The 12501-nt window shown below is 42.3% G+C and overlaps 1 protein-coding gene across 2 annotated transcripts in view; it reads right to left on the bottom strand.

Annotated features, from left to right (window-relative positions):
• LOC109305407 (serine/threonine-protein kinase TNNI3K) overlaps positions 1-12501 on the bottom strand; it is a 291292-nt gene that overhangs the window by 254849 nt on the left and 23942 nt on the right. Inside the window, exons 1-2 of one of the 2 annotated variants that reach the window (XM_019528398.1) lie at positions 1327-1427; positions 483-591 (exon numbers count right to left, since the gene is read on the bottom strand). In XM_019528398.1, coding sequence (XP_019383943.1) covers positions 483-591; positions 1327-1366 — 149 coding nt within the window. In that variant the 5' untranslated portion in view covers positions 1367-1427. Of the gene's footprint in view, positions 1-482; positions 592-1326; positions 1428-12501 lie in introns of those variants that run through there. The other variant, XM_019528397.1, reaches the window with a different exon arrangement.

Below are 12501 nucleotides of genomic sequence, written 5' to 3' on the forward strand. Positions count from 1 at the left end.
CACCCCTGGAACCTCTCTCCTCCCACCTGCCCCCTGCAGCTTTTGCCCCCCTGTGTGATACCCATAGCCTTTGCCCCTCCCCAGCTGCTTACTGTCAGGTGCAGTTCCAGCTTTATTCCCTCCTGGACATAGAGCACATGGAAGCTCTAGCATTAGCCCTCGCCCAGCCATGCAGCAGCAACTTGGGACCAGAGCTGCTGGCTCTGCTCCAAGGGGACAGAAGCTCCCAGGGGCAAGTGGGGGGCAATGTCTACAGGGGGCAAGTAGAAAGGGGGGTGAAAGCTGCTGTGGCTTTGACTCTGGCCTCAACCTGGGCTCAGGGCTGGAGTCACAGTTGCAGCAGCTCCCTTTCCCCCACCTCTGCCTTATATTCAAATCCAAGATGAGGGGCTTTTTTCCCCCTCCAGATGAATAGGAGAAATCTTGAGTCTTAGATTTGAGTAAGTACTATATGTAATAAGCAGCTTTCCAAAATACCTTACCTAAACACATGTTTCAGTTCTGTTAGCTCCTTCTCTTTGATCTTCAAGTCATCTTCTAATCTCTCTATGATTATAGCATATGATTCACTAACTTTCTTCTTCCATTCATCTAACAAAGAAAAGCAAATGTGTTTCACAATATATTTGAGTGTCATAAAAAAACAGAACACAGATCACAACCTACCAGTAATCAAATAACTCACCTTTAAAATGTGTCTAATTATAATTATTTTCTTACTAACACTTGCAGTTTCAATTATGGACATTTACTGTTAAAATGTGGTGTTAAATATTATACATAAGTTTACTTATTTTACCTTGTGTAACCAATATTGCCATAAATACACATAACTCATGTATAGGATATAAAATTAACTTATATATAGGCTATAAAACAGGTTACAGATATATCACAGATATATGTATGAATATTCACATATATATGAATCTTTTGGAAAATGTATTTCATTTTAATAATGAAAAGCTTAGTCCAGAGGATTACATTTGTTAGTTCTTACATCCTAAATATTGACAACATGGATGCACAGAATAAAAATAGAGCTAATGTTTGTAATTTTCTACTAATGAAATATTAATTAAATCAGCACAATAGGCTAATCTAATATGATCTAACAGTCTGAAGAAATTTGCTGGCTTCCTCCCTTTCTTTCACAGACACCATACGTGATCTGAGTCAAGCCATTCTTCTTATAGACCAGAAACAATACCATCCCATATCCTTGAACCCAGAAGTAAATTAGCAATGAGTAATTTGCTAAAATTACATTTGCCACTTGTTGTTGCATATATATTATATTGCATTTAAAGAAGCAATGTTAATTACCAGTGCAAGTTTGGGTTGGTCTAGATTTATAATTCCCCATTTGTTCAATATTTCTTCTTTGTTTCAGAAAAGTTCTTGCAGTAATATGATTCCTTGTTCAAGTGCAGTGACAGTCTTACTGAAAAATACTTTGATAGTCTCTGGCTAAAAATAAACTGTGCGCCAAATGGAATGTCATGCAACAATGACACAGAGCAAAACAGCGTGTGCTATCAAGTGTAAAATAATAAAGGTAACTAATCAGTTTGTTTAAAATACAGTGTCAAAAAAATAAATTGCAAATGTTTCAATAGAAATATTCACTTCCATCTCTTGATTACCTATTCAGGGGCCAGAGGAAAAATTAACAACCTGTCCCCAGATTGGTGTAGAGAAATGAACTAAGGGCACTGAACTCTAATAATCAACTATGGGTAGATTACTTCTGAGTACACATATTTCTTATGTTTGCATAGCTTAATGTGTCATTGAAGTGCCATTAATTTTAACTGAAAGGCTGACTGGTTCACCCCAAAACCTTAAAGATACTGTATAGGCACACACCGTTGTATATTTGGGGTAATATTTATCCACATAGAGCTGATAGCAGTATTGTCACCATATTCACAGTGGAGGCTTTCAACCCCAAATTACTGATAATGAACAAACTTACTCTGGAGACTGCATGCTGGCCAACACTGGCACTCCCAAAAGGAATGAGAGATGGAGGCAGCATGCGCAAATAGACTTTCTACCACCATGGATGGGCCTGCTGACATGAACTGATGGAACTGAGACACTGAACACGGCTCACTGAAGGAAGAAGATTAGTTTAGTTATCTCCAAGGCTATGAAAATTACAAACAACCAGGTTAATAGATACATTTTTCTTCTAATCTGTATAGACTGTCAGGCTCAGAATTCAGTTTAACATGAGTCTGCTTCTCTGTCTATCTGTGTTTTACCTGTCTTACACTACTTGCCTCATCACCCACTATTTGACTATCTTAACATTCATTTTATTCATTCATCTGTGTTGCTCTTTACCTTTATGTTGGTATTTTTTAATAAATATTTAAAGCAATATCACCAATGTTTGAATGCCTATGGGTTGACCTTGACAACTGCTCTGGATAAAAGTTCTTAACCAAAGAATTCCAGGTAAGATACCAGCAATATGTGCACAGAATATGTATACATACATAAAACCTTCAGCATGCTACATCCCATTGTAAACAAACTAGTGCTCCTGAGATATTTTTTTAGCACAGCATGAGTGCATCAGTTTATTTGCACTGATTTACACATAAAACCAAGGACATATTTTTAAATACTTTGAGCTGCTTTGACAATATGTTCTGTGATATGCACCCAAATACAGGAGAAGAGACATAGGCCTCTTAACTGATATTCCACATCCAGTTGCCAAGCAACTAGAAGAGCTATAAGTGTATTACCATAATGGGTGTCTATTTTTCCCCTGCTTTTATTAGATTAAGATTTCTTTCTTTTCCCAAATTCCTAAAGTGTAACTGTGGGCCCCCATCTAACAGTACGTGCTGCATGAACCTTTCCCCATGCATTAAAACATAATATAAAGAAAGGGCTGACAATAAATATATATACATTGGCCTCTCTCTTCCACTGTAAACTTAATGGAGAACAAGATTAATAAGCACATTGATGTGTCTTTGTATTAACGCAACTTTTAAACTCATTTTGCTGACTCATCTATATGTTGGGGGTGTTATTATTAGGAGATTTTTCTTTTATATCAATGGGAAAAAGATCTGGCCTTCTGACAGAAACCATTTCTTTAAGAGGAGTTATCTTATAGGATGGGCCTGGTGTTAGAAGCTGCAGTTGATATAACGAAAATGTACCTGAGCTTAGAAATAAAAGTGTGACTTCAACATGAGCTAGCTAGCTTACGTATCATTAGCTGTGTTGCACAGTAGCCTTGAGCTCCGTACGAGCAAATGGCCTGAGTATTTACTTAGCACCTTCTGCAGGGTTTTACAGGCTATGCTGAGCTCTGTATAGTCAAGACTACACTGCTAGCAGTACCTGAGGCTTAAAGCTAAGCCGGGTATCTCCATGGGAGCTTCATCCACTGCATCTGGACCCACTGATAGGGAGCAGAATATTTCTTCAAACCTCCATGTCCCATTTGGAATCCCGGAGATAAACCTAGGGAAGCATCATGGCATGGTGAATAGGATACTACCCAGAAGGTCATATGACTTTGACAAGGGCACTTCAGTTTCTACACCTGTATAATAGGGACAATCATACAGACTTGCCTTTGTAGTATTCCATGTGATCAAATAGCAAAAGTAAAACTAGTGACACAGAACTCAGGAGGGCTTGGGTTCTTGAACTTGGACTCTCAGCAGACCCATAAGGGCCATAAAAGGCCATTTCACTACAGCAGCTAGCCTGAGTTGAGTGAGAGCCGAATGAGAGTGACCACTTTAGGGAACGCCATGAAGCACACAAGGCCACTACATTACCATTTGATTTGTTACAACTCATCTGCTGCACCCCATCTGCCTTACTAGCTAGTTTCAGCAGTGCCTGAGCTTCTCTCATCTCACTTCCAGAACAGAAACCTCAAGGTCAGAGTACCAGTTAACTTGAACTAGACATTTTTTTTAGGGTCTGGGCAAGGGTAAAACTCAAAGCAGCTCAAGCTGACACTGCAGCAAAGACCTTCTTTGAGTAGGCCTTGGTATCAAGGGAATCCACATGGTCTTACTCTCCTCATCTTGCATGATTAGGAGTGCTTCCTCACTGAGCACATGGCTACTTCTTCCCAAATACTACCTGAGCTGAGATGTTGCTCCCTGAAGGAAACAACAAATGGGCAACAGCAGCTGCAGGGGAGGAGGAGGAGGCTGCTCCATAGCACTCTAAATCATGACTCCTGGCAGCCAGTCATTTCTTCAGCACCAGCTAATTATGTCAGATATGACGACTGAGGATAGAGCCCAAAGATCAATGACTGTCCTGTCTGCAACTAGGCTTGCGGGGGGGGGTATTGCCTTCCTTGTGTGTGGGGTTTGATCCACTTCTTAGAATCATCTGAGGATATTTTATCCAACACATTCCTTGCTGTGGCAGTCTTTCATTGTCCCTTCTGCTCTGTTCCCTATGCCACGTTCTGGGGTTTTTCTCCTTTTAAATGAGAAGCTTTATGGTGCAGTGTGTGGATGTCCTTGAGGAGAAATGGCTACCTGCAAAGGCAAGGAACAAGACTTACTGGCCAGGAGGGGGTCACTTCCAGCTCTGTGTTCCTAATTGCCCTACAAGTACATCCTGCTGAACAGCAGTTAATGTGCATTCACATATGCATAGTGAATACTTGTTAACACTGACAAATGATCAACATCTGATTAATATTCCAGAATCATTCATATGGGGTTAGGCACAGCCCACACCCCGGGGAAACGCAAGTGAAAGGAAGTCACCCTTTTTTATTCACCTGAGGTTTCATTTTGAGGAACAACATTGTGGCTTCAACAGCCAATCATAACAACAACTCTCAGAGCAAATGCCAAAAGAAAGCATGCAATGAACAACCTGTGACCTAAATGTCGTTTATTTATAGATTCATAGATGTTAGGGTCAGAAGGGACCTCAATAGATCATCAAGTCTGACCCCCTGCATAGACAGGAAAGTGCTGGGTTCAGATGACCCCAGCCTGATGCCCATCCAACCTCCTCTTGAAGACCCCCAGGGTAGGGGACAGCACCACCTCCCCTGGGAGCCCATTCCAGACCTAGGCCACTCTAACTGTGAAGAAGTTCCTCCTAATGTGCAGTCTAAATCTGCTCTCTGCTTGCTTACGGCCATTGTTTCTTGTGACCCCCGGGGCGCCTTGGTGAGTAGAGCCTCACCAATTCCCTTCTGTGCCCCCATGATGAATTTGTAGGCATCCACAAGGTCGCCTCTCAACCTCCTCTTGCGAGTGCCCTAGTGTCTCCTCGTAGGGCTTGGCCTGCAAGCCCTTAATCATACGAGTGGCCCTCTGGACCCTCTCCAGGTTATCCACGTCCCTCTTGAAGTGTGACGCCCAAAACTGCATGCAGTACTCCAACTGTGGTCTGACCAGCGCCCGATAGAGGGGAAGTATCACCTCCTTGGTTCTGTTTGTCATACATCTGCTGATTCACGATAGAGTGCAGTTAGCTTTGCTGATGACTTCGACACACTTACAACTCACATTCATTTTCGAGTCCACTAGGACTCCAAGATCCCTTTCCGCTTCCATGCTACCGAGCAGGTCGTTTCCTAGGCAGTAGGTGTGCTGGACATTTTTCCTCCCTAGGTGCAGCACTTTGCATTTCTCCTTGTTAAATTGCATTCTATTTATTTGAAGTGCTGGCTGAATAATTAAAACTAATGAGCACAATGGTAAAAAAAAGCCACAAACAAACAAAAAATAGGGTGTCTGTATTGATTGCACTGTTAGTCCAGTCCTAATTAACATCTATATAATTAGTACTAAAAATCCAAGAGCAATGTTTTTCAGTGAACACACTATAGGTATAATGTCTACAGATTACTCAGCTGTACATAATTCTATCATATTTTTAAAGTTGTGTTCCAGTTCCCTGTTATGTTTGAAAATGTGCAGTCTTACAAATGCACATTCTGAAGAGTTCTTCACATGGAGGCTTTACAGAAGAAGGCCTTTGAAATTACTTTTACTTCAAATTAATTCCTTTTCACTCTAAGAATATATCCATATTTATCATCTATGTGGAAGGGCTGTAAGTCATTGTTACCCATTTCAGCATTTTTCCAATAACATTCAGTTGTGTCAATGATAATGAAAAGACCTTTAAAATAAAACACATTATTATGAAAATAAAATATGTGGGACTCAATATCCCATATAATGAAACAGGTGTTTACAATGGTTCCTCTGTGACAGTGGATTAAAAGAAGTGCACAAAAAAAGTACTTCTATTTTTGTTACCACAATATAACAATGGCATTTGCACAGGGATTAATCTTCCACATGCCATCTACTGAGCTGTGAGTAGACAGGGGAGAGAAACTGAAGCTTTATGCCTTAGAGATTTAGGAACAAGAACAGGATGGAATCACCAAGCTAATTTATTACAGCTAAATTCACTCTCCAAGTCTACAGGGTTTCTTGTGAAAGCCAAATGATTGTTAATACCCTCTACCGCTCTTCTCAAACCCTCCCTTCTCTCCCCATCGGCCCTCAGTCTTTCTGGCACTTACATCTTTCAGGCTTTCATTTGTTTTTTAAACTGCCACTCCTGATATTCTTTTTTAAGTGCCCAATTTCTCAGACTTCAATTTCCTGCCTAAAAGGTTACTGAAATAATCCTCCCCTCTCAAATTTCATAGTATAATATATACAGTATGGATAAATCTCTGTTCATTATAGCATGCTCTCAAAGCATTCAGGGAAATCATTAGGATGATGTTCATTATGAGCCCTATTATTGCACTACACAGCAAAACTAATTAAATAAAGAAAGCTGACATGAATAAAATCATTAAACACTCATCTTGGCTTTATTTGAGCCTGTACCAGCCTGCACAATAACATTTGAGGATGGATGGAAGCCAGGCTACGATCTAGAGACCTAGACAAATACTATCTGCATCCATCTAGCAAACCCAGCTACCGCTCGCTGGATCAAATCCTGCATTCCTGATGGAACAGGCCTTTAAAAAAAAAAACCCAAATTCTTGTTTTCTAGAAAGTAAAGGGTTCATTATTCCTGCCTCAGTGAAGGCTCCACTACTGGATCCTTAGTGCTCCAAACGGAGAGTGCAATATATGTAGGGGTATCAGGTATAGTGGTAGGGACAGGGGACTAGAAATCAGCAAATCCTGAATTATAATCCTGTTGTTACATTTTTTTTTGTGTTTTTTTGCAATGCTAGGCTTCAGTTTCCCCATGTATAAATAGAGATAATTGTAATCAGCTACCTAAAAAGTGAGTTGCAGGAATGGGGAAAAATGAACTGTTTGTAATGCTACATGAGTAACAAGATAATTAAAAAGGTGTAAATCCAATTTAGGATATAGAGAACCAAATAAGTTACAGCTAGTTAGAAAGGGGTAGCAACTTACTGTATGTCAGCTCCTCCATGATAACTGCTCATAGCTCACAGTAAATGAAAGCTTAGCTATCAGTGAAACCAAAACTGCCTGGTTTAGCTTTCACTTACCACAGGGTAAGAGTTGGCAGGTGGATATTACTGTGGAGGAACTAATGCATAGTAATCCCCTACTCCCTTTTAATTTACATTGTTTGTTTGTCCATATTTTTAGCAAGCCCATATTTGGTAGATGCCCAGTCCTACCTCCATTGACTTGGATGGGAGGTAGATCATATGATAAGATGGACCCCATCATGAGTAAGCTTGGCTCATGGTTGTTCCATAAGGAAGGTCAATCATTCCATGGGAAACTCTGAAATTAAAAAAAAAATCAGTCTATATTAGAATAAAACTTCTAAATGTCCACAGAGCCAGAATGCCATGCTTTTGTTTTGAAAAAATAAAATAGTATTTTGTTTCCTTTTCAAAATGAAATGAATGAGGCTCATTGAGCTGCCTGGACACCTTACACTCCTGTTCCTAGGCACTTCTACAGCCACAAAGCTGGCAGCCCCGACTCAAGATGACCTTACATCCCCCATGTGTCTCAGCTCCTGCTTAGGCTCTCAAGGCTGCCAAGCTTCCTGCTCCACAGCAACCGATCAGGGAGGCTAGTGGGGAGATAAGTGAACTGGCAAGAAGCCTGGTTTCTGCTAGAAGAGTCAACAAAGTTGATGACATTCTGGTCCCCTCATCAGCCCTGTGAGTTGGAATAAGCCGAAAGAAAAAGGCAATATTTCTGTTATGCATCCCTAGGTGCTGAGAATTTCCATTTGAAAAGGGTCTTTGTTATTTTTTTGCTGTCTTCTCCTCTCACTGCTTTCACTCTGTTAGATTAATAATTTGTACTGCAGTGGGGCTTGCAGGCTCCAGATGAGATCAGGACCTCATTATGTCAGGTGCTGTCCAAATATGCAGCAAGAGACTTCCAGCCTCAACAACTTAGATTCCAGATAAAGTGGGGGAGGTGAAAGAGGCATGCAGTGCTTAGGTTGTGGAGGTGGAATAGAAATAAGGTCTCTAAGGATCTCTAGGCTCTTCTTATGACTCCATTTTTGTTTCATACCCTGCCCCAGGGTGTTGCAATCTCATTCCTCCACGCCTCATTTCTTTTTGGATAGTCTTCTGCAACTTACCTCTGCCAGGTAACTTGAAGTAACCCAGCATTACCATTCATGAGCCTGGTCACATTTAGATGATAAAAGCCAGTGTTCTTAAAACCCAAGAGGTTAACATTGTATTCCTGGGCAGATCTAGGATTTTGAAAATGGGGGTGGCAGATAGTGAGGCACATCATCACATTCCAACTCCTATTGTTCTCCAGTTAAAGAGAAACTAGATGGTTTACGAATATGGCAAGGGGCTAGCACTCCATTATTCAGTTTAAGATCAAAGCAAAAATATTACTACTGGAATGTGCACTAATTTGCTATATGATATATAAAGTTTAAGAAAACACAACAAACCAGGCAAAAATTAGTCAAAATAGTCAAAAGTCATTAGTCTTGTAGTAAAATGTACATCTCTCATTCAGATTAATAAAACAGAAGCTAGCCTCTTTGAGCATGTTGATAGTGCCCCCAATACTTTGTAGTCAGTCATTTCTACATCTGAGTTAAGGTTTTTATCTAGAACTAGAAGTCTGCAGGGCTGTGAAGTAGGAAAAAAAATGACATTTCCAGGAATGACTAACAGACAGGAGAATTGCAGAAAAGAGGATAGTTTTAAATAGTGGAACCTCAAGACCATTAGAAAGGAAATAGGGTCATTAATATATATGGTGTAAAGAAAAAATTGGCAGGAATCAGGCACGCGATGATGACGAACCACAAAGTAAATTGACTCTTTCAGCACTGCCTGAATAGAAATGCTGCTGCCTCTCCCAGGCAGTACAGTTTGGGTGAAGAAGGAATCAAACGGGGAGTGTAACTGCACCATGGAACCCTTCCTAGATCTGCCCAATTGTATCGCAATCAGCCATTACACAAACAGCAAACACAAACCTGGCCAGAGTGTGTTTCTTTCTCATACTGGTAAAACTTTACTCCTATTAATATAGTCTATTGAAATCAGTGACAGTATTCATGAGAGTCAAGATGTAAATACTGTGAGAGAAGGATTCAGAATCTGGACTACAGTATTTCCTTCCCCTTTCTTGTTTTGTTCATTTTGCTAATTACTGAGTTCCTAAAACATGTCAATGATGCTTTCATTTCTATTTATGTAATCTGGACTCTAAACATGTAAGTTTAATGGCATACTCATAAAACACCATACCTATCTATAGCACTGTACAAATAACACAAGCAACAAAGAATACTCTTATTTGAACTGAAGATTCTGTATCTGTATACCAAAGGTAGAGCATGGTGCCATGTTAAAGACTGATTCAGAAAGGCATAATTCACTGATCAAGTCTTTAAGACCTTCTACCCTACTCTGCCTTCTGCCTGACTTTAGTCTAATACAGGTAACTGCCTCTTTTATGACACTGATATCAAAAGTGTACAGATACTGAGTACTGCTCAAATTTACCGCATTCTGGAGGAAAGGCTTTGTGGCATGACTCAAAAATGGTATTATAACATCAACTTTGGAATGACAGTTCCTTCCTGCTATTTTCCTTCAAAAGTCCTGTATTATACTGCTAAGTTTCCCTTCTCTAGTGAGCCAGTACTGCTTCCCTCATGACCTGCCAAATAAAAAAAAAGTTCAAATAGCCACAATAAGTGTATAAAAGTTCAGGAGTTATAAGACAAATTCTAATTTTGACTGTTTCAGGAAATCGGATTCCCAGTGGAGTGAAAAAAACCCTTTTGTTGCATCAGTATGGTACCAGGTATAAGATCCTGCCTCTAGACATTATTCTTGAAAAATGTTGTGGACCAATACAGAATTGTCAACAAAAAATAAACACTTACCGCATCATACCATGGCTCAGGAATAGAAATCCCAGCGAAGTTAATGGAAAGATATGGTTTGAAACAACCTAAAGCATTCCATAGTATCCAGCAGTTGGCAACTGATATAGATATACTAACATTGCATTGATTATGGTCAGATATGTGTTTCTATTCCCAGTGTCACCATTACTAATGAGCAGGGCTCTGGAATTTCCATTTGCCACAGACAAAAGTGGTAAAACCCAGATTTACTCATTTTAAGGAGGAAACTCAGATTTTCTCTTTCAAAGTAGAAAAACATGGGAAATGGTGGGTTTCTCCTTGCAGGCTGGCAATGTTCCAGCCTGCAAGGGGCTGGGGGGAAGTGAGAGAAGGACATTTAGCAGGGAGTGCCATGAATATATGTGCATATACACATGCACATGGCCACCAGGCAACCTGAAGAGCAGCTCTGCACAGCTAAGTCTGGTGGTGGGGGAGTGGGAATCGAAGCTCACAAAGTGGGTGGTGGAGGGTAGTTGGGTTGGGCTGGGGCTGCTGCCCAGCTGGGGTGATGTGTGGGACTTGGGGCCCAGGGCTGGAATGCACGGTGGCAGGGCCTGGGCGGGAAGCGGGTCAGAGCCATGAGTGGCTTGTCTGGGGGTGACAGGGAGGCTGGCTCCTCACTGCTATGTGCAGTCTTGGGGGAGGATGGGGGGCATGTGCCTCCCAGATTTGTGCATGGGGCAAGGACAAAAGCAGGGCTGCCTGCTGTCAGCTCAGGCTTCCTACCCTGCTGCCCTCCCCCTGGGTCCTCTGCAGCCCAGTGACTGGGACCCAGCATGGCAGGGCAGATTGGGGCGGGGAAGCTTGGTGTTGCCACAAGCCCCATGCAGCTGCAAGCCCCATGCCTCCATGGCAAAGAACGCCCTGCCTGCCCAGCTGCAGCAGGGGGTGGTAGCACAGAGTTGTGCTCATTGCTCCTGCTGGGGGGGCAGGGGGCACCTTGCCATGACAGCACAGAGCTCCCAGCAGCAGCAATGAGCTTCCCAGCCTGGTCCTGTGTGGTGGCCCAATGTTGGTCAGCCAGATCTGAGAAGAGGTTCTAGAGATTCCTGGGTTGGATCGTGGAGAAGGTTTATTTAAACAGCCATGTTTAACAGCAGAGGGATGGTCACAAATAACAATAAAACACAAAATATGACTATAACATACAACAAAACAAACATAAACATATATCAATGGCACTTATCAGTCAGAGCCAGTTGCCAAGTGTGTGCGCTTTCTGTCCAATTAGGCTTTGTCAGCCTCTCATAAGTCAGGCGTCCCTGAGTTTGTGAGCTGACTCTGGCTGGTGAGGCATGGTCCAGTGCGATCCTCATCACGACCCCAACAGTCCTGCTCTTCTCTGTCATGCTGTGTCCTGCCCACTGGACTGTGGAGGCACTGGCAGGAGGGCAGCAGGGCAGGAAGCCTCGAGTTCACAGTGAGCAGCCCACATCTACCCCCCCCGCAATGGGCTCTGCTCCAGCCGTGTCGCCTGTGGAGGGAGGAGAAGCTGGGCTCTGCTCCGCCATACTTGTCTCCTCCTGTGGGCAGCAGTTGGGGCTTGGGTGCTGCTGGGGGGCAAGGGGGCTGTGGACCCTGGAGCTGTGGGGGCAGAAGGCTGGGAGTGGGGAGTGAGGGGCACCAGCAGAACCCAGGGGGTGTGGGTTGGGAGTGAAGGGCACCAGGAAGGCTGTGGAGCTGTGGGTTGGGATTGAGAGGCAGGCCAGGGCCCTGGAATATCAGGGCTGCTCAGTGCCACAAAGTAGGGGGGTGGGAGGGGATAGCTGCAGCTGGACCCATAGCCTGGTGAGCAAAGGGGGCGGGGTAGCTCTCATTTTCTATGACAAAAAACCCCAAATCAAATACCAAATATTACAGGTATTTATAATTTTTTTTATTATAGAAATTGGGGCACAGGTAGACTTCCAAATTGCTTTAAATTGTAATTAAAGATTTCCCTCGATTTATGCAGTACATGCATTCTGAAAGAATGGCACATAAATTGATTTTGCATAAAGTGAACCCACTTTACAATGTAACAAATAGGGAAAGGTTCCCATGGTGGTGAGGGAGGGAGTGAGGGAGGGAGGGAGGCTAGGACTAGAGAAGGGGCGG

Source organism: Gavialis gangeticus, unplaced genomic scaffold (assembly GCF_001723915.1).
Source record: "Gavialis gangeticus isolate Ggan-Ray unplaced genomic scaffold, GavGan_comp1, whole genome shotgun sequence".
NCBI lineage: Eukaryota > Metazoa > Chordata > Crocodylia > Gavialidae > Gavialis > Gavialis gangeticus.